General features: G+C 41.4%; 1 protein-coding gene across 1 annotated transcript in view; it reads left to right on the top strand.

Annotated features, from left to right (window-relative positions):
• Positions 1–22,829, top strand: part of LOC137227916 (RNA exonuclease 1 homolog) — a 51,368-nt gene that overhangs the window by 17,945 nt on the left and 10,594 nt on the right. Inside the window, exons 7-8 of the mRNA XM_067744553.1 lie at positions 13,929–14,025; positions 18,934–19,034. Of these exons, the coding sequence (XP_067600654.1) occupies positions 13,929–14,025; positions 18,934–19,034 (198 nt within the window). The remainder of the gene's footprint in view (positions 1–13,928; positions 14,026–18,933; positions 19,035–22,829) is intronic.

The raw sequence follows: 22,829 nt of genomic DNA, 5'->3' as shown, positions 1-22,829 counted from the left end.
GTGACCATATGTGTGTGGATTTATTTCTGGGCTTTCTATCCTGTTCCATTGATCTATATTTCTGTTTTTGTGCCAGTACCATATTGTCTTGATTACTGTAGCTTTGTAGTATAGTCTGAAGTCTGGGAGCCTGATTCCTCCAGCTCTGTTTTTTTCCCTCAAGATTGATTTGGCTATTTGGGGTCTTTTGTGTTTCCATACAAATTGTAAAATTTTTTGTTCTAGTTCTGTGAAAAATGTCATTGGTAATTTGATAGGGATTGCATTGAATCTGTAGATTGCTTTGGGTAGTAGGGTCATTTTCACAATGTGGATTCTTCTAATCCAAGAACATGGTATATATCTCCATCTGTTTGTATCATCTTTGATTTCTTGCATCACTGTCTTGTAGTTTTCTGAGTAAAGGTTTTTTGCACCTTAGGTAGGTTTATTCCTACTTATTTTATTCTTTTTTTTGCAGTGGTAAATGGGAGTGTCTCCTTAATTTCTCTTCCTCATTTTCCATTGTTAGTGTGTAGGAATGCAAGAGATTTCTGTGCGTTTTGTGTCCTGCTACTTTACCAATTCATCAGTTAGCTCGAATAGTTTTCTGCTGGCACCTTTAGGATTTTCTATGTATAGTATCATGTCATCTGCAAACAGTGACAGCTTTACTTCTTTTCCATTTTGTTTTTTTTTTTTTTTTTTAAACATCTTTATTGGAGCATAATTGCTTTACAATGGTATGTTAGTTTCAGCTTCACAACAAAATGAATCAGTTATATATATACATATGTTCCCATATCTCTTCCCGCTTGCGTCACCCTCCCTCCCACCCTCCCTATCCCACCCCTCCAGGCGGTCACACAGCACCGAGCTGATCTCCCTGTGCTATGCGGCTGCTTCCCACTAGCTATCTACCTTACGTTTGGTAGTGTATACATGTCCATGCCTCTTTATTGCTTTGTCACCGTTTACCCTTCCCCCTCCCCATAGCCTCAAGTCCATTCTCTAGTAAGTCTGTGTCTTTATTCCTGTTTCACCCCTAGGTTTTTCATGACATTTTTTTTTTCTTAAATTCCATATATATGTGTTAGCATACGGGTCTCTTGTAGACAGCAAATATATGGGTCTTGTTTTTGTATCCATTCAGCCAATCTGTGTCTTTTGGTGGGAGCATTTAGTCCATTTACATTTAAGGTAATTATCGATATGTGTGTTCCCATTCCCATTTTCTTAATTGTTTTGGGTTTGTTATTGTAGGTCTTTTCCTTCTTTTGTGTTTCTTGCCTAGAGAAGTTCCTTTAGCAGTTGTTGTAGAGCTGGTTTGGTGGTGCTGAACTCTCTCAGCTTTTGCTTGTCTCTAAAGGTTTTAATTTCTCCATCAAATCTGAATGAGATCCTTGCTGGGTAGAGTAATCTTGGTTGCAGGTTTTTCTCCTTCAACACTTTCAATATGTCCTGCCACTCCCTTCTGGCTTGCAGAGTTTCTGCTGAAAGATCAGCTGTTAACCTTATGGGGATTCCCTTGTGTGTTATTTGTTGTTTTTCCCTTGCTGCTTTTAATATGTTTTCTTTGTATTTAATTTTTGACAGTTTGATTAATATGTGTCTTGGCGTATTTCTCCTTGGATTTATCCTGTATGGGACTCTCTGTGCTTCCTGGACTTGATTAACTATTTCCTTTCCCATATTAGGGAAGTTTTCAACTATAATCTCTTCAAATATTTTCTCAGTCCCTTTCTTTTTCTCTTCTTCTTCTGGAACCCCTATAATTCGAATGTTGGTACGTTTAATGTTGTCCCAGAGGTCTCTGAGACTGTCCTCAGTTCTTTTCATTCTTTTTTCTTTATTCTGCTCTGCAGTAGTTATTTCCACTATTTTATCTTCCAGGTCACTTATCCGTTCTTCTGCCTCAGTTATTCTGCTATTGATCCCATCTAGAGTACTTTTAATTTCATTTATTGTGTTGTTCATCGTTGCTTGTTTCATCTTTAGTTCTTCTAGGTCCTTGTTAACTGATTCTTGCATTTTGTCCATTCTATTGTCCATTCTATCTCCAAGATTTCGGATCAACCTTACTATCATTATTTTGAATTCTTTTTCAGGTAGACTGCCTATTTCCTCTTCATTTGTTAGGTCTGATGGGTTTTTATCTTGCTCCTTCATCTGCGGTGTGTTTTTCTGTCTTTTCATTTTGCTTATCTTACTGTGTTTGGGGTCTCCTTTTTTGCAGGCTGAAGGTTCGTAGTTCCTGTTGTTTTTTGTGTCTGTCCCCAGTGGCTAAGGTTGGTTCAGTGGGTTGTGTAGGCTTCCTGGTGGAGGGTACTAGTGCCTGTGTTCTGGTGGATGAGGCTAGATCTTGTCTTTCTGGTGGGCAGGTCCACGTCTGGTGGTGTGTTTTGGGGTGTCTGTAGACTTATTATGATTTTGGGCCGCCTCTCTGCTAATGGGTGGGGTTGTGTTCCTGTCTTGCTAGTTGTTTGGCATAGGATGTCCAGCACTGTAGCTTGCTGGTCGTTGAGTGAAGCTGGGTGCTGGCGTTGAGATGGAGATCTCTCGGAAATTTTTGCTGTTTGATATTATGTGCAGCTGGGAGGTCTCTTGTGGATCAGTGTCCTGAAGTTGGCTCTCCCACCTCAGAGGCACAGCACTGACTCCTGGCTGCAGCACCAAGAGCCTTTCATCCACAGGGCTCCTTAATTTGGGATGATTGGTTGTCTATTCAGGTATTCCACAGATGCAGGGTACATCAAGTTGATTGTGGAGCTTTAATCCGCTGCTTCTGATGCTGCTGGGAGAGATTTCCCTTTCTCTTCTTTGTTCTCACAGCTCCCAGGGGCTCAGCTTTGGATTTAGCCCCGCCTGTGCGTGTAGGTCGCCGGAGGGCGTCTGTTCTTTGCTCAGACAGGACGGGGGTTAAAGGAGCCGCTGATTCGGAGGCTCTGGGTCACTCAGGCCCGGGGGTAGGGAGGGGCACGGAGTGTGGGGCGGGCCTGCGGCGGCAGAGGCCGGCGAGAAGTTGCAGCCTGAGGCGCGCCTGTGCGTTCTCCCGGGGGAGTTGTCCCTGGATCCCGGGACCCTGGCAGTGGCGGGCTGCACAGGCTCCCCGGAAGGGCGTGTGGCTAGTGACCTGTGTTCGCACACAGGCCTCCCGGTGGCGGCAGCAGCGGCCCTAGCGTCTCATGTCTGTCTCTGGGCTCCGCACTTTTAGCCGCGGCTCGCGCCCGTCCCTGGAGCTCTCTCAAGCAGCGTTCTTAATCCCCTCTCCTCGTGCACCAGGAAACAAAGAGGGACGTAAAAGTCTCTTGCCTCTTCGGCAGTTCCAGACTTCTCCCCGGACTCTCTCCCGGCCAGCCGCGGTGCACTAACGCCCCGCAGGCTGTGTTCACGCCGCCAACCTCAGTCCTCTCCCGGCGCTCCGACAAAAGCCGGAGCCTCAGCTCCCAGTCCCGCCCGCCCCGGCGGGCGAGCAGACAAGCCTCTCGGCTGGCGAGTTCCGGTCGGCCCGATCCTCTGCGCTGGAATCTGTCCGCTTTGTCCTCCGCACCCCTGTTGCTGTGCTCCCCTCCGCGGCTCCCAAGCTCCCCCACTCCGCCTCCCGAAGCCTCCACCCGCGAAGGGGCTTCCTAGTGTGTGGACACTTTTCCTCCTTCACAGCTCTCTCCCGCTGGTGCAGGACCCGTCCCTATCCTTTTGTCTCTGTTTAGTTTTTTCTTTTGCCCTACCCAGGTACGTGGGGGGTTTCTTGCCTTTTGGGAGGTCTGAGGTCTTCTGCCAGCGTTCAGTAGATGCTCTGTAGGAGTTGTTCCATGCGTAGATGTATTTCTGGTGTATCTGTGGGGAGGAACGTGATCTCCGCGTCTTACTCTTCCGCCATCTTCCCGGAAGTCCTTCTTTTCCATTTTGGATTCCTTTTATTTCTTTTTCTTCTCTGATGGCCATGGCTAAAACTTCCAAAACTATGTCGAATAATGGTGAGAGTGGACATCCTTGTCTTCCTCCTGATCTTAGAGAAAATGGTTTCAGTTTTCCACCATTGAGAATGATGTTGGCTTTGGGTTTGTCATATATGGCCTTTAGTATGTTGAGGTAGGTTCCCTCTATGTGCACTTTCTGGAGAGTTTTTATCATAAATGGGTGTTGAATTTTGTCAGAAGGTTTTTCTGCATCTATTGAGATGATCATATGGATTTTATTCTTCAGTTTGTTAATATGGTGTATCATATTGATTGATTTGCGTATATTGAAGAATCCTTGCATTCCTGGGATAAACCCCACTTGATCATGGTGCATGAGCCTTTTAATGTGCTGTTGGATTCTGTTTGCGGGTATTTTGTTGAGGATTTTTGCATCCATATTCATCAGTGATATTGGCCTGTAATTTTCTTTCTTTTTTTTTTTTTTTTGCGTTACACGGGCCTCTCACTGTTGTGGCCTCTCCCATTGCGGAGCACAGGCTCTGGACACCCAGGCTCAGTGGCCGTGGCTCACGGGCCCAGCCACTCCGCGGCATGTAGGATCTTCCCGGACCAGGGCACAAACCCATGTCCCCTCCATCGCCAGGCGGACTCAACCACTGCACCACCAGGAAAGCCCCCTGTAATTTTCTTTTTTTGTGACATCATTGTCTGGTTTTGGTATCAGGGTGATGGTGGCCTCATAGAATGAGTTTGGGAGCATTCCTCCCTCTGCTTTATTTTGAAAGAGTTTGAGAAGGATAGGTGTTAGCTCTTTAAATGTTTGATAGAATTCACCTGTGAAGCCATCTGGCCCTGAGCTTGTTTGTTGGAAGATTTTTAATCACAGTTTCAATTTCAGTGCTTGTGATCAGTCTGTTCATATTTGCTATTTCTTCCTGGTTCAGTCTCAGAAGGTTGTACTTTTCTAAGAATTTGTCCATGTCTTCCAGGTTGTCCATTTTATTGGCATAGAGTTGCTTGTAGTAGTCTCTCTCATGAGCCTTTGTATTTCTGCAGTGTCAGTTGTTACTTCTCCTTTTTTGTTTCTAATTCTGTTGATTTGAGTCTTCTCCCTTTTTTTCCTGATGAGTCTGGCTAATGGTTTATCAATTTTGTTTATCTTCTCAAAGAACCAGCCAGCTTTTAGTTTTATTGATCTTTGCTGTTGTTTCCTTCATTTCTTTTTCATTTATTTCTGATCCGATCTTTATGATTTCTTTCTTTCGGCTAACTTTGGGGTATTTTTGGTTCTTTAATTGCTTTAGGTTTAAGGTTAGGTTGTTTATTTGAGATTTTTCTTGTTTCTTGAGGTAGGATTGTATTGCTATACATTTCCCTCTTAGAACTGCTTTTGCTGCATCCCATAGGTTTTGGGTCATCATGTTTTCATTGTCATTTGTTTCTAGATATTTTTGGATTTCCTCTTTGATGTCATCAGTGGTCTCTTGGTTATTTAGTAATGTATTGTTTAGCCTCCATGTGTTTGTGTTTTTCACGGGTTTTTTTCCCTGTAATTAATTTCTAATCTCACAGCATTGTGGTCAGAAAAGATGCTTGATATGATTTCAGTTTTCTTAAATTTACTGAGGCTTGATTTGTGACCCAGGATGTGAACTATCCTGGAGAATGTTCCATGCACACTTGAGAAGAAAGTGTAATCTGATGTTTTTGGATGGAATGTCCTATAAATATCAGTTAAATCTATCTGATCTCTTTTGTCTGATTTAAAGCTATCTGATTTAAAGCTTGTGTTCCCTTATTAATTTTATGTTTGGATGATCTGTCCATTGGTGTAAGTGAGGTGTTAAAGTCCCCCACTATTATTATGTTACTGTCTATTTCCTCTCTTATAGCTGTTAACAGTTGCCTTATGTATTGAGGTGCTCCTATGTTGGGTGCATATATATTTATAATTGTTATATCTTCTTCTTGGATTGATCCCTTGATCATTATGTAGTGTCCCTCCTTTTCTCTTGTAGCTTTCTTTATTTTAAAGTCTATTTTATCTGATACGAGTATTGCTCCTCCAGCTTTCATTTGATTTCCATTTGAATGGAATATCTTTTTCCATCCACTCACTTTCAGTCAGTATGTTTCCCTAGGTCTGAAGTGGGTTTCTTGTAGACAGCATATATATGAGTCTTGTTTTTGTATCCATTCAGCAAGCCTGTGTCTTTTGGTTGGAGCATATACTCCATTCACATTAAAGGTAATTATTGATATGTATGTTCCTATTAACATTTTCTTAATTGTTTTGGGTTTGTTTTTGTAGGTCCTTTTCTTCTCTTGTGTTTCCCACTAAGAGAAGTTCCTTTAGCATGTGTTGTAGAGCTGGTTTGGTGGTGCTGAATTCTCTTAGCTTTTGCTTGTCTGTAAAGCTTTTGATTTCTCCTTCAAATCTGAATGAGATCCTTGCTGAGTAGAGTAATCTTGGTTGTAGGTTATTCCCTTTCATCACTTTAAGTATATCATGCCACTCCCTTCTTACTTACAGAGTTTCTGCTGAAAAATCAGCTGATAACCTTATGGGGATTCCCTTGTATGTTATTTGTTGCCTTTCCCTTGCTGCTTTTAATATTTTTTCTTTGTATTTAATTTTTGATAGTTTGATTAATATGTGTCTCAGTGTGTTTCTCCTTGGATTTATCCTGTATGGGACTCTCTGCACTTCCTGGACTTGATTGACTATTTCCTTCCCCATGTTAGGGAAGTTTTCAACTCTAATCTCTTCAAATATTTTCTCAGACCCCTTCTTTTTCTCTTCTTCTTCTGGGACCTCTACAATTGTAATGTTGGTGCATTTACTGTTGTCCCAGAGGTCTCTGAGACTTTACTCAATTCTTTTCATTCTTCTTTCTTTATTCTGCTCTGCGGCAGTTATTTCCACCATTCTGTCTTCCAGGTCACTTATCCATTCTTCTGCCTCAGTTATTCTGCTATTGATTCCTTCTAGAGTATTTTAAATTTCAGTTATTGTGTTGTTCATCACTGCTTGTTTGTTCTTTAGTTCTTCTAGGTCCTTGTTAAATATATCTTGTATTTTCTCCATTTTATTTCCAAGATTTTGGATCATCTTTACTGTCCTCACTCTGAATTCTTTTTCTGGTTGACTGCCTATCTCCTCTTCATTTGTTTGGTCTTGTGGGTTTTTACCTTGCTCCTTCATCTGCTGCATATTTCTGTGTCTTATTTTAACTTACTGTGTCTGGGGTCTCCTTTCTAAAGGCTGCAGGGTCATACTTCCTCTTACTTCTGTTGTCTGTGCCTAGTGGGTGAGTTTGGTTCAGTGGCTTGTGTAGACTCCCTGGTTGGGGGGACTGGAGCCTATGTTCTGGTGGGTGAAGCTGGATCTTGTTCCTCTGATGGGCAGGGCTGCATCTGGTGGTGTGTTTTGCGGTGTCTTTGAGCTTAGTATGACTTTAGGTAGACTGTCTGCTAATGGGTGGGGTTGTGTTCCTGTTTTGCTAGTTGTTTGCTGTGAGGCATCCAGCACTGGAGCTTGCTGGCCGTTGGGTGGAGCTGGGTCTTTGTATTGAGACAGAGACCTCTGGGAGAGCACTCACTGATTAATATTCCATGGGGCTGGGAATTCTCTGGTGGTCTGACATCCTGGATTCGGCTCTCCCACCCCCAAGGCTCTGGCCTGATCCCCAGCCAGACCACCAAGACCCTGCAAGCCACACGGTGTGGAAGAAAAGGAAGAAGAAAAACAAAATCATAAAGAAAAAACAAAAAAGAACCCAAACAGACAAAACCCCAAGACAAATGGTGAAAGCAAAGCTAAACAGACAAAATCACACAAAGAAACATACACACAGGCACTCACAAAAAGAAAAACAAAAGAAGAGAAAACAAAGAAGAGAGCAACCAAACCAATAAACAAATCCAAAACCAAAACAAACACTAAAAACTAACAAAAACATAAAAGCAGAAACAAATCAAATGCAGAAAGCAAACTAAAAAAGGCACTGAAAACATAAAACAAATACAAAAATGATAAAATGTAAAGATGAAAGATGAAAACAAAAGGAAAAAATACAAAATGACAGAGTAGTAAAGTAAAAATAGAAAAATATAAAATACAGTTAAAAAAGAAAACAAAGCAAAAGAAAGAAAATAACAAACACAAGCAAAAAACACAATATAATATAAAAGTACAGTAGAATTAGGTAAAACAATTAAGTAAAATATATTTTAAAAATAAAAGCATAAAAAGAAAAGTAAATTAAAAAGTTAAATTAAAAAAATAATAATAAAAAAAGAAGAACAGAACCAAAAAAGAAAGTAGTGGTATTTTCCTGTGGCCTTAGTTGTCAGTGTCCTTGGCCGCATAGTGAGCCACAGACAATCCCTGCTTCCTCAGGAAGCCCTCTGGTACTTCTAGGTGGGTCTCTGGACCTATTGTGGGCACTGTGGGGCCAGCTCAGACTCTGACCTGGCCTTAGTCCTGCGTGTACTTGCCCCCAAAGTCCACAGTTGTCCCCAAAGTCCACAGCCTCAATTGTGGGAACACTCATTGTCTATTCAGGTATTCCACAGATGCAGCGTTTACCCAGCTGATTGCGGGGATTTGATCACTGCTCCTGAGCTGCCTGGGGAGACTTCCCTTTCTCTTCTTTGGTCGCACTGTCCCTGGGGTTCAGCTTTGGTTTTGGCCCCGCCTCTGCATGTAGCTGCCCTTAGGTGTCTGTTCCCCGTCCAGGCAAGAGGGGGTGAAAGCAGCAGCTGATTAGGGCTCACTTGCTCAGGCTGCGGGGAGAGGGATATAGCAGTCATAATTGGGATGTGTGGGGAGTGCCTGCAGTGGCAGAGGCTGGTGTGAAGTTGCAAGAGCTTAAGGAGGTGCGCCACGCATTCTCCCGGGGAAGTTGGCCCTGGTTCTCAGGACCCTCAGCAGTGGCAGGCTGCACCGGCTGCTGGGAAGTTGTGGGCAGGTACCTGCCTTGCACACAGGACCCTTGGTGGCAGTGGCAGCAGCCTCTGGGGTCCGAGATAACAGCCACAGCTCATGCTTGTGCCCATGTAGGCATTGCTCTACCATTGCTCTACCATCTGTGAGCACACAGAGAGAGAAGCTCTTCTGACAGGGCTGCCCCTCTCCTCACACACCCCACAACAAAGGTCTCCTGCCTCTCTGGCAGGCCTAGGTTTTTTCCCAGACTCCCTCCCAGCTAGCTGTGGTGCACCAGCCCCCCAAGGCTGTCCTCATGCAGCCAACCCCAGTCCTCTCCCAGGGGTCTGACCTCCGAAGCCCAAGCCTCAGCACCCAGCTCCCACCTTCCCCTGCAAGTGAGCTGACAAGTGTCTCAGGCTGGTGAGTGCTGGTCAGCACTGATTCTCTCTCGGCACTCCACACCTCTGTTGTTGCCTCTCCTCCGAGGCTCTGAAGCTTCCCCGTCCCGTCCCCACCAGTGAGGGGGTTTCCTAGTGTGTGGAAACTTTTCATCCTTCACAGCTCCCTTCCAGAGGGGCAGATCCTGTCCCAATTTCATTGTCTCTTTTTTCTTTTGCGCTACCCAGTTACATGGGGATTTTCTCACCTTTTTGGAAGTCTAAGGTCCCCTACCAGGATTCATGTAGATGTATTTTTGATGTATTTGTGGGGAGGAAGGTGATCTCCATGTCTTACTCTTCCGCCATCTGGCAGGTCTCTCCCCTAAGTTTCCCTTTTATTCCTTCTTTGACCTGTTCATTATTTAGGAATGTGTAATTCAATTTTCACATATTAATGAATTTCCAAAATATCCTGCTGTTGATTTATAATATAGTCCCATTGTGGTTAGAGAACATACTTTGTATGATTTCAGTCCTTTTAAATTTATTGAGGATTGTTTTATGACCTAACATAGGATCTGCCCTAGAAAATGTCCCATGTGTACTTGAAAAGTATATGTATTCTGTTCTTGTTGTGTGGCGTATTCAATAGATGTCTATTAGGTATAATTGCTTCATAGTTTTGTTGAAGTATTCCATTTTTTCTTGATATTCTGACTTGTATCCATTATTGAAAGTGTGGCATTGAAGTTTCTGATTGTTGAATTGTTGTTTCTCCAATTCTATCAGTTTTTGTTTTGTGTATTTTGGTGCTCTGGTGTAAGATGCATATTTGTTTATAGTCATTATGTCTTTCTGATAGATTAACACTCTTATCATTATAAAATGTCTTTGTCTCTAGTGACAATTTCTCTTTTAAAGATTATACTGTCTGACGTTAGTGCAGCCACTCCAGCTATCTTTAATTAGTGCTTACAAAGTATCTCTCTTTTCTTCCTTTTGCTTTCAACCTATTTGGTCTTTGAATTTAGTGTGTGTCTTGTAGACAGCATACAGTTGACCCATATTTTCCCCCATTCTTCCAAATGTAAATGGAGTGTTTAATCCATTCACATTTAATGCAGTGACTCATAACTAATAAAGTAGGATTTATTGATACATCATCCATTTTGCAATGTGATTTTTATGTCTTGTGTCTTTTTATTTCCTCTACAATTATTGCTTTGTTTTGGGTTAAATATTTTCTAGTATACCATTTAAATGCCCATGTCATTTCTTTGACTATATCTTTTGAATTATTTTCTTAATGTTTATAGTAAGGATTACAATTACCATCTTAATTTGTGACAATCTGGTTCAAACTAAAACTAACTTAATTTCAATAGTATTCAAAAATTTACTCCAGTATATTTCTACCCCTCCTTTATACCATTACTGTCATATAAATTACATCGTTATATATTATAAAACCTGTAATTCAATTTTATAATTCTTGCTTTATGTTATTGTCTCTTAAAATAGATGAAGAAGAAATAGATTACAAACAAATACGTATTTATTCTCATATATTTTCCTGTGAAGTTACATTTACCAGTGTTCTTTATTTCTTCATGTGGATTCAAATTACCGTCTAGTGTCCTTCTCAGACTGAAGGAATCCCTTTAGCAATTCTTGCAGGATAGATCTGCTAATGACAAATTCCCTGAGAGTTTATCTGGGAATGTCTTCATTTCTCCTCCATTGTAAGGAAGAGTTTAGTTGAGTACAGAATTCTTGGTTAACAGTCTTTTTCTTTCAACACTTTGAGATGTCATTCCACTGCCTCCATGGTTTCTGATGAGAAATCAGCTTTAATCTTATTAAAGATCCTTTGTACATAATGTCATTTTTCTCTTACTATTGATATTTTCAAGATTTTCTTTTTGTCTTTGATTTTCATCAGTTTGACTGTGACATGTCTAAGTGTGGCTCTCTGTGAATAAGTTCTACTTGGAGTTTGTTGAGCTTCATGGATGTATGGGTTAATATTTTACATAATATTGGGGACGTTTTTGGCAATTATTTCTTCAATATTTTTTCTGCTCCTTTCTCCTTTTCCTGTGGAACTCATATTATGTGAATATAGGTATGTTTGTTTGATGGTGTCCCACAGGCATCTGAGGCTTTGTTCATTTTATCTTGTTCTTTTTTCTTCTCCTGAAGCTGAATAATCTCTATTGGTCTATCTTTAGGTTCACTGATTATTTCTTCTTCTAGCTCATATCTGGGGTTGAGCCCCTATGGTGAATTGTTCATGTAATTTTTGTACTTTTTAACTCCAGAACTTCAATTTTTTTTCTATTTTTATTTCTCTTTATTGGTACTATTTGATGAAACATCATTTTCACACTTTCCTTTAATTCTCTAGACATCATTCCATTAATTTTTTAAACATATTTACAATAGCTAATTTAAAGTCTGTGTCTACTGAGTCCCAAATCTCAGCTTTCTCAGGAGCATTTTCTCTTGACTGCTTTTTTGCTTCCTGTTAGTGGCATACTTTCCTGTTTCTTTACATGTCTCATGACTTTTTGTAGAAAACTATACAGTTAAATAATGTATCATAATAACTCTAGGGTCAGATAGGTATTTATTTTGTTGCTAGGTTTTTGTAATTGTTTTTCTTGTTGCTACTTACTTGCTTACTGACTTTTCTGAACTAATTCTGTAGATTCTGTATTGCTTCCAGTGTATGGACACTTAAGTCCTCTGGTGGCATTTTTTTTTCAGTTCTTTTATTATTTATTTTAGGAGTCATCCTGTGTCAGTACAATTTAGTGGTCAGCCAATGACTGGTTAGAAGAGTTTCTTAAATGCCTTGTCTGTATGTCTTCCACCCTTTTTATCCCTTCCCACTAGAGGATCTATGTGAGAAGGCATGCCTTCAAACTTGTTGCAGTTTATAAGACAGCCTTAGCTTTTACTTCCTGTAAACCTGCAGGGTTTCAAGGTCAGCCGCTAGTGAGTTATTGGGAGCTTCTCTTTTCCCAGATCTTTCTTGGGTCACCTTTGACACCCTAAGAATATGTCAGAGCTTTTCAAAGTTTCAAAATCTAGTTCTCCAAGATTTCCTTTTAAATTCCTAGGCAGGTTCTTGTTTACCCACCTGAAATCATAGCCTTAGGTAGCTGCCATATTGCCACCCATTTACTATTGTTTTGATAGTACTCTGGGGATAGGTTTTTTTTTTTTTCCTCCCATGAGCTGAGCTCTGAGTCCAATCAAATACTCACGGCACTCTGGGGATAGAGATTTTTCCAGGAAGCTGCTTGTTCGGACAAAATACTGACTGTGCTCTGGGGATGATGCCTTTAATGTAGCTCTAAAAGAGTTCTGTCCTTTCTGTTGGCTATCAGGCTGCCAATTTTTTGCAGCTATGATGCCACTAAGCTGGGGAGAAAGGCGGGTGGGAATAGCCTCAAGCTAAAATGTTAGAGACACCACTGTCTTACCGAGGTTCAGTAGTTTCTCTTAGACAATTTTCAGGTTTTTTTCTGTGGCTTTGGTTAATTTTCCGAGTTTTGAAATGGTTGGTTTTAGTTGTTTTGCCAGTATTTGTATTGTTTTTGTGGGACAGTTTGTGAAGGTTCTTGTCCTACCATTCCGGAAGTCTGTCTCCTCTAGGATTCTGTATAAGTTACAGAATAATGGCAAAGCAAAGAAACAAAAAAGGAGCCTCTTAAAGAGAAATGTTACCCTTTTTCTTCCAGCTTTGTCTTTTTCTGTATCCCTGTCTTGTCTTCTGTACTGTCTTCCAACCTCCCTATGGTGTTCTCTCTGTGATGGTTTAGTGTAGTGAGGAGAGTCTTGGCTTCGGAACTTGAGCACACCCGGATTCCATTTCTAGCTCTGCAACAGTAAGCCAGATACTGACTTTCCTTCGGTCTCAGTTTCCTCATATAAATTGGTGATACTCATAGAATCACAATAAAGATTAAATGAGAAAACTTTGAACGAGCTTATTCCAGACCTGTACATACTAGGTGTACAGTAAATTAGTAATATAATAATATACATAATATACATATACATATATGTATATGTATATTACATACATGTACATATATGTATACATATACATAATATACATATAATATAATATGTATTATTTATTCAGTTCTCTCATTTCATCCCTTTTTACTGACCTATCTTAATGAGTTTTGGTGTAAAAATAGTAGTTAATGGGTTTAGGAAAGTAACTTATAGAAGAAAGATAATGAAAAGAGAATCATGTCTTGTCTTTGCTGTGTGATCTTAAGCAAATTATTTAGCCACTTTGAGCCTTAGTGTCCTCACCTTTTAAATGAGAATACTAGTATGTGCCTCTGATATGTTAGGGCCTTGCTTTGAGAATCAAATGAGTTCATGACACTGTAGGCTTGTGGAGGCTTTGCACCATGCACTGTCTGCAAACATACAGTGGTCTCTAGTTTGTGAAGATAAGTGTCTGGTTCTTGGATTACATTCATGGGATTAAGTTTGCTTTTTTTTCTTCTCAAAAAACATAAACGTAGAATGTAAAATAAGTTGCTTATTATTTGTGGCACCATTTCCCCCCATCTTTTGAGTTAGATAAGTATTTTGCCATATTTATCCATTATGTAGCAAATGACATTTATTGTTCATAGACTTTGGATTTAATATTTTCATTTAATTGTTCACTTTGTGATTTAGGCTAAAATAGAAGACAAGACCATTTATGAATGCTGTGGCCGTCGAAATATGTATGTGAACATAGCAAGAAATACTCTGAAGAAGCTGAGAGACCAAGGTAATGTCTTTTCAATTAAGTGATAAGATAAAAAGTTGTGATTAACACCCGACACTGAATGTGTTTTCTTCATTAACAGCGTTGTTTTTAGATATTCAATGAAATGTATGTTTTAAATATTCTGTTGAGTCGAACGTGCACGTGGCATTTTTTTGTTGAAAGTAACAAGTTAGCCTTGAACTTAGTTGTGAATATAACCTCACTGAAGGAGGTTATCAGTGATATATTTAAATTTGATTTCTGGTTATAAAAGTAATTCACCTCCATGTGGAACAGTATCAGTACTTCTCAACTTTTTAAAAATCAGTATTGTCCCCCTAATAAACCTATTTTTTCTACCTCCTTCACCCCCAGTAAAATGAAGTACTGAGGGATAATATTTTATCAGTTAAATTGAGTTTTGTAGAGCCACATACTATAGTAATATCTAAGATTTTTTTCACTCCTCAAAAGCCAACTTTACTCCTCTGGGGGCAGTACCACCCCAGTTGAGAATACGTGGCATGAGTTCAAATAATACGGAAAAACATCTTTTTTTTTTTTTTTTTTTTTTTGCGGTACGCGGGCTTCTCACCGCTGTGGCCTCTGCCGTTGCGGAGCACAGGCTCCGGACGCACAGGCTCAGTGGCCATGGCTCACGGGCCCAGCCGCACCGCGGCATGAGGGATCTTCCCGGACCGGGGCATGAACCTGTGTCCCCTGTATCGGCAGGCGGACTCTCAACCACTGCGCCACCAGGGAAGCCCCAGAAAAACATCTTTTAAAAAAACAGTCAAAGACAGCTATCTTCCAGATCTCTTATATAGACCCTCCTTTACATGACTACGGAGATATATATAATATTCATGAATACAATCATTTTATATACAGTGTGTCTAACTTTTTTTACTCAGTAAGGTATCATAGAAGTCTTTTGTCAGTTAACCTGGAATCCACATTCATATCTAGATCTGTATGGTACTTTTTAAAGACTGCATGAAATTCTGTTGTATGGAACCTATACTATACATATTCCATTATATGGAATCTATAATGTAGATGAACTAAATGCCTTTGGGTATTTAGATTGCTTACATTTTTTTTGAGTATAAATTCTGTGATAAATATGTGTGAGGATGTTAACACGTTAACATTTACTTAAACCCGAGCGTATGTATCTTTAGCATAAATTCCTATACACAGAGAAGCTAGCAGAAAGGGTCTGCATGTTTAAAATTGGTAAATATTGTGGTTTTTTCCAATTTTATTTATTTATTTATTTTTGGCTGCATTGGGTCTTCATTGCTGCGCGAGGGCTTTTCTCTAGTTGCGGCAAGTGGGGGCTACTCTTCGTTGCAGTGCGTGGGCTTCTTATCGCAGTGGCTTCTCTTGTTGCAGAGCACAGGCCCCAGGTGCATGGGCTTCAATAATTGTGGCACGCGGGCTCAGTAGTTGTGGCTCACGGGCTCTAGAGCACAGGCTTAGTAATTGTGGCGCATGGGCTTAGTTGCTCCACGGCATGTGGGATCTTCCCGGACCAGGGCTCGAACCCGTGTCCCCTGCATTGGCAGGCAGATTCTTAACCACTGCGCCACCAGGGAAGCCCTGGTAAATATTGTTAACTACCCCAGAAAGGGTTTGTCCATTTACATCGCCCACTAATGGTGGAGTGTGTGGTTTTTCTCACACCCTGCCAAACTTTCTTATTTATCCTATTTCAGAGTGTGAAGGTATATTAAAAAAAATAAAGTTAATTTAATATATTTTATTACTACGAAGTTGAAGATGTTTATTTCTCTCTCTTTTTAAATTTGCTCTTTGTATCCTTCTGCCCTCCCTTTATAAATTGTCCTATTCATTTGTCCTATTCATATTCTCTTTTAATAATACTGCAGATATTTTCTTTAGTTTGTCACTTGTGCATCAGCCTTATTTATACTTTTTTTTTATAATATAGAGGTTATTTTCAAAGTGTAATCAATCTCTTTTTTATTGGTTTCTGGGTTTTGTGTCATGTTTTGAAAGTCTGTTCCATTCTCAAGAATGTAAAAACTGTTCATCTGTAATTCCTTTATGGCATTTTTTTAATGTACAGCACTTTAAGTAGACTTAAATACATGTATTAAAATATATGAGATCTCTTAGATTAGTATTTTCATGGCATTCTAGCTTCCCCCCACTTTTTCTCATATTAAATATAGCACATAGAAACAGAACATGCAGGGGCTTCCCTGGTGGCGCAGTGGTTGAGAGTCCGCCTGCCGATGCAGGTGACGCGGGTTTGTGCCCCATTCCGGGAGGATCCCACATGCTGCGGAGCGGCTGGGCCCGTGCGCCATGGCCGCTGAGCCTGCGCATCCGGAGCCTGTGCTCCGCAACGGGAGAGGCCACAACAGTGAGAGGCCCGTGTACCGAAAAAAAAAAAAAAGCCTCATGTAAGAATTGAAACAACGTAGATGCTTTTAGAATCTCTTAATACTTCTCATAACACAGTTTTTCGTTTTACAAAAGAGTTTGCTAAAGCATGTCTAGTAAATTCTGCTAAAGTAATAAATTAGAGAAACTTTCTCGAGAGCTCATTAGAGTGAGGGGATCTGGGACTGGGTTACTGGTGTTGGGAAGAGATCCTTGAGCTATCTTGCCTTTGTGAGAGTCGTCAGGGTTCCCATTGTCTCCTGCTTGTAAGCTTTTGTACTTTTCTTATCTGAGTGAGTATTAAGAACTGTTACACAAGATTTCGAGCCAGAAGGCCTGGGTTTATGTATCAACTGTGCTGTGTGACTTTGGTCATATGTCCTTACTTTTCTGAGCCTCATCTAACTCATCTGTAAAAATGAAGTCAGTTCACTTGCCATTCTGGCTTAATGTAAAGTTTAAATCAACATGCTTAGAACAGGTTTCGGCCTGCTTAATATGCACCAGCTATTACTGATATAATTTTAACTTTCCCATCTCTCACCCAAAACTTAGGACATCACGTGGTCCAGGGAACAATATTGATTTGTTGTGGCTGTTACTGAAGGACACGAAGACTTGGATTCTTTTAGACTACTGTCTTACTTAATGTTAATCAGAATCCTAGCATTTCATAAAAGGGTTAGTAGACTCTAACCCTACCACTACTTAAAAAGGGAAAAAAAGCAATTTAAATTTTATTGGACAGCTTTTCTTTTTCTCTTAGCGCTCACAGGAATTATTCTTTACAGACATCTTAAAGGCTCCCTTCTAACTGAAGCACAGTTCTGTGAAAATAACTACCCCCAACCCAACGCTGACAAACCAGGAAATATTCTTTTAAACCCAGGCATGACAAAAACTCTTGTAAATGATCATAAGCATATGGGTCCAAAAATTATCCTTTCTACACGCTGAGACTGGAGCCCTAAAAGTCCCAATGTTCTGGGACTTCCCTGGTGGTCCAGTGGCTAAGACTCTGCGCTTCCAATGCAGGGGGTCCAGGTTTGATCCCTGGTCAGGGAACTAGAGCCCATGTGCCACAACTAAGTCCCATGCTGCAACTGAAGATGCTGCATGCGACAATGAAGATCCCACGTGCCACAACTAAGACCCAGCACAGCCAAATAAATAAATATGAAAAATAAAAGTCCCAGTGTTCTGACATTTTCTAATCGAAACAAGATTTGTGGCCAGCCATGGCCACAAATGATGGCCGCATCATTAGGCTACAGGTAAAAACATGGTTGCATCTCATTTTCTTTCCCTTTCCGTTTCATTTTAGTCCCAGTATCTAAGTGCTTTATTTATGTAATCAGTTTTATTAAATCTTAGCAGCCATTTCAGGTAAGTACTGTTACCACCTCCATTTATACAAATGAAGAAACTAAGGTTCAGAGAGGTCAAATAATTTATCAAAGGTCACTCAGAAAGTAAGTGGTAGAGCCAGGATTTGAACCCAAGGAGTCTGACTCTGGAGCTTCTGCGTTTACCCCTAGACATATGTAGGCAGTGCTGTGTTCCGTATACTTCATACCCTTTCACTAGGAATTCTTATAAAAAGACTTCCAATTAGTCTTACTATTTTGCATTTTCTCCAAATACTGGGCATAGTTAGTTAATATATTTATCCCACTCCCTCTCCCCCCAGAAAAGAGATAGCAAGAGAATATTTAACATTAACACAACTGTCAAATGTTAGGTCCATCAGAGTTTGAAATGCTTATAGAAATATTTTTCATTGGCCTTTCTTTAAATCCTCTCATTGGAAGGCAGTACACTTAACAGTTAAGAACCGGGGCTCTGAAGGAGAAAGGCGAATCTGGGTCTGGGTGCTGGGTAAGTCATGAGTCACTCTCCCAGTGTCGGCTTCCCCACTCTGAACAATGAGATTATGGTAGCTGCCCCATCAGTAGCTATGAGAATCCGTTAAAATAGTGCATCTGAAGTGCCTGGTGCAGTGCCTGCCTCGTCATCGCATAACAGACACCCAAATAGAAGAGTTGCTGTCATCATCGTCATCAGAGCCAGTTTGAGGGTCATTAATAAAAACAAGTATTCATAAACGGGTCTAGTGAAAAGCCCAGATACACTCTCAGTGACAATAAACAGATCACTGTGTGTCTAAAAGGAAGACATGGGTCCTAATTCAGGAGTTACTATGTACTAGAGTTGATGACAGATCAAGTTGGTGACAGTCAACTTGTGGTGCTAAAACCACAATCCCCTGGCGTTGGGCTGACTCTGGAAGCAGGTGGGAGAATGCCTGTTTGAGCAGTGGCAGCCCTGATGCGGAAGCAGCTCACCTGCACGTACCCCTTTGCATAATTCTGTTCCTTTTCCTGTTACTTGGAGATCACACTGAGTGTGTGCTCACGACAGGATCAGGAATGCAAAGGCAAGTCTCTGCATGCAGGTCCTCATTTCCCGCCCTGAATCTATTCATGAATAACTCTACTTCATGTTCTGTTTTAGCTTCTAGGAGGATGTGCTGTCGATGTGGGAAGATCTATGGCGTGACTCCTGCAGGCAAACACAGCAGCGTAGAGGAATGTCACTACCACTTTGGCCGACTGGTGAGTCATAAAGGCAGGTGTCTGGTCGTTCCATTTCATTTACTTGATGAGCCGGTGGCAAAGCGATGGGGAGAAAAGTGGAATAAAGTATTCAGTTCAACGTGTATTTGTTAAATAGAGTCCAGTAAAGAGAAACTGTATTGATTCAAAAGTTTCCATTACAAACATTTACTCCCGACCATCACTTCTTAACTTTGGAGCTCGCTGGCTCAAGAAGTATGGCTGTGATGATTCTTCTGCCTGTTTAAGACCTCAGGTCAATCAACTACCTCCTGACTTCACCTGCTTTTCACGGGCCAGCATTAGAATAATTGCTTACGGCTTCAGTTCCTTGGCCCCTGCCCTGCACTGAGTGAGGATGAACAACTGCTTCCTCTCCCCCAGCCCAGCCCCCATTTCTTCTCCAGCACAGTAAATTCCCTACAGTCAACTCAGATGTTTTTTTTCCCTACTCAGACCAAAAAACCTGGGTGCAGTCATCACTGTCTCCCCTCGGTGCACACCCCCCCATTCAAGGCCTTTGTTTTGTTTTTCCCTTTTTCTTTTTTTCTGCCTATGCCAGCGCCCTTAGTTCCCCCACCAAGGATTGAATCCGGGCCACGGCATTGAGGGCACCGAGTCCTAACCACTGGACCGCCAGGGAACTCCCTGGTGCGCCCTTTCATCTCAGCAGTTTCCAGGTCCCATTTGTTCTGTTACCTCCAAAGTGTCTCTTCTCCACCTCTGCTGCCCCCCACCAGGGCCACAAGACCCTCATCTCCTTCCCAAGCTACTGCAGCATCCTCCCAGTCTTAACACTCCCCCGCCCCAAGCTACTTCTCACCCAACAACCCCCAGAATAATTTTTAAATCACAGTTCTGTTTACATCACTCCCCTGCTTTAATGAAAATTCTTCAATAACTTTGTCAACCCTGCCGAATTTGGCCTCTGCCCGCTATCTTGTACCCTTTCCACAGTTTCTTTCCTATCACACTGGCCAACTTTCTGGAGCCTTCTAACCTGCTGTCTCCTTTTCACGCAGCTGGTTCCTTCTCATCCTTTGGGTCTCTGCTTAAATGTGACCTACTCAAGGTTCTTTCGTGACCCCGTGACCTAAAATAGGTCCTCCCTCTTCTATCACAACCTTTGAGGGCCTTTGACTGTCACTGCCTTTGACAGCACCCAACTGCATTTTGTAATGATTTAGTGATTTATCTGCCATCTTCAAAAGACTGCAAGCTCTTGGAGGGACCGAATGTCTCCCCAGCACTTAGCATGGTACCTAACGCATACAGGCTGTCAGTATCTGCGTGGATAGATGGGTGAACAGATGAATTATTTATGTAGATATGGAAATGAATATGAAAGCTATTATAATAAATGCTATGAAGAAAATAAAGCAGGGCAGAGGAAGTAGAGAGGAACAGTGGATGTGATTGAATTATAGAATCAATATAAGAATAATGGATCAATAGTAAAGTAAATCAGACAAGTTTGACTTAAGTGTTTAGGGCTTAGTTTTAGTGGGTGGGGAGACTGTAAATTCCAAAAAGGAAGAAAAATAGGAAGACACTGAAGGAGAATAAAAGTAGCAGATTAACTACTGTGTGGAATAACTAGACAACACAGCATAATGAACAGAATGGGACTTTGGAGCCGGCGGACCTGAGATTTTGGGCTGTTTCACCACTTACTTTCTCTGAGACCTTGAGCAGGTTTCGGAAGCTCTCTGAGCTTTTGTTTCCACATTCATAGAATGAGCTTTGTGTGCAGTTTAGTGAGCTGACGTGTCCAATTCCTGGCTTCTAACAGATGCTCTGTTAATACTGGTTCTCAGCCTCCCTTTCTCATCACAGGAGAAGGTAAGATAAAGGCGTGAGATGTCAAGATTGGATGGGTAATAGAAGGTTGGTTAAACAAGAGTCTTCAGTGCCAGCCTGAAAAATCTGCATTTGATCAGCAATGTACAAGTGAAGCATTTGAGGAAAGTGATGTAATGAAAAATGTGCTTGAGGAAGATTAATCTAACCACACTTTATGGGAAATCTGGTGCAAAACCTACTGTAGGCAGAGGGGTTTTTAGGGAACAGTTGGGAGAACATTACCTTGGGCCAGAGGGAAGAAGGGCTTGGGGGTAGGTAAGGGTACGGGTGAGATGGAAGATGTGAGAGAGATAAAAGAGAGATGAAGGCTTAGGCTTGTTGCTGTGAAAATGTGCGAAGTGTCTGGCCAAGGCAGTGGAAGAAGAGGGTGTCGGGATTTCAGAGGTCCAGCCAAGGTTGGAGACAACATCTTTGTTACGGTCTCAGTCTATGTAACTGGGTGATGTCCTCGGGTCAGATGCAGGAAGGGAGAGGGTGGTAGCCGGAGCCCATCATCCAGGGGCTTCAGCACAGAGGGCAGGTCAGGGAGGAGAATATTTTGAAAGGATGGTTGAGGTAGAGTTAAAGCAGGATAAAGAAGTGATATCAGGAGAGGAGCTGAGGGGCCCGGCCACGTTATGGGGAAGCAAAGGGAGGAAGGGGAGAAAGGCATTCAAGACACTGGTAATTATAATTCACCTTCAAAGTGCAGCCTCTGAGAACTCGGCTTCTAGGAGTCAGTGTTTCCTGTTTGTTACATAATAGCTAGAAAAGCAACCATGCAGAGTTTTAGACTTTACATCAGATCGCTTGCATGGTGCAGTCTTAAAGATCCTTGTGCGTGAGACGCTCTGGGAGTTAGCCACTCCGCCTTGTCAAGCTTGCTTGTTTTGATTTTTACTTTTCGTGTGGTTTGCAGTTCTTGGTAGCTCAGAAAGGCGGTACAGCTGTTGTGAAGGTGTCCTTCGATCCCCCGGGTGTCAGGTCGCCAAGGTAGGGCTTGTTCCCCAGAATGCTGCTTGTTTCAGAACCAGAGTTGCTGCCTCCTGCGCAGACCTTGGGAAACCATAAGCATTTGGTATAATCCACTAATTTTCAGTTGATGAAATTTTTATGAGCTTAGTTGCTCTTGCCAAAACATACAGTAACTTATTTGGCAGTGTTCGTTTCAGCTTCATGTTCAGGACCAAAAAGCAAACCTAGAAGGCTTTGTGAAGACTTTTGTCAAGTTCCCACCCCGCAGCGGGAATCACGTTGTATTTGCCGTGAATTGTGAGGTGGTACGTTGGTGGTATGTTTTGCCTTATTTATGCATGTGTAAGGAACGTTCCCAGGCTCTCTCTCTCAGTCCCACACAGTGCTGCGATGTTGTTCACACGTTTTCAGATGAAGCAACTGAAGCTGAAAAGAGTTAAGTGACTTGGTGGGATACCTGCACTTGGTGATGGAGCCAGGAGTTGGCCCACGATCCTCTTTCTTTTACTTATTAATTTTTATTTATATATAATCACTGCTTGTCCTACTCATTACGTTGCTGAAATTACAGGGGTGGAAAATGTTATGAATACTACTGTTATCCCCCAAATCAGCATAAAAGCTTTAATTTTTAAAAAGCTATTGTTTTTATAGAGACAGTAAAATGTTTATAGGGAGTTACCTTCTTCCATATGAGAATCAATACTAAACAGTAGGGGAAATACAGAACTTGGAATCATGAGACCTCGGAAGCTCCACTGCTTATCAGGCAAGTCTCCCGGATGCTCCAATATGTAAATTATGAGGTTAATAATAACCCAACAGTGATGGTGAGAATCAGATACACTAATATATGGCAAAGTGCTTTGTATGTGTCAAACATCATGTGAACAGTCATCTTTAACAAAACATAAAATTAAATTTTTGTTCCCTGTGGCATATTTGGAAAGCAGATTTGTGGAGTTTAATTTTAATAGA

The sequence above is a fragment of the Pseudorca crassidens genome, chromosome 7, assembly GCF_039906515.1.
Source record: "Pseudorca crassidens isolate mPseCra1 chromosome 7, mPseCra1.hap1, whole genome shotgun sequence".
Taxonomy (NCBI): Eukaryota; Metazoa; Chordata; class Mammalia; order Artiodactyla; family Delphinidae; genus Pseudorca; species Pseudorca crassidens.
This window is presented reverse-complemented; position numbering and strand designations above follow the sequence as displayed.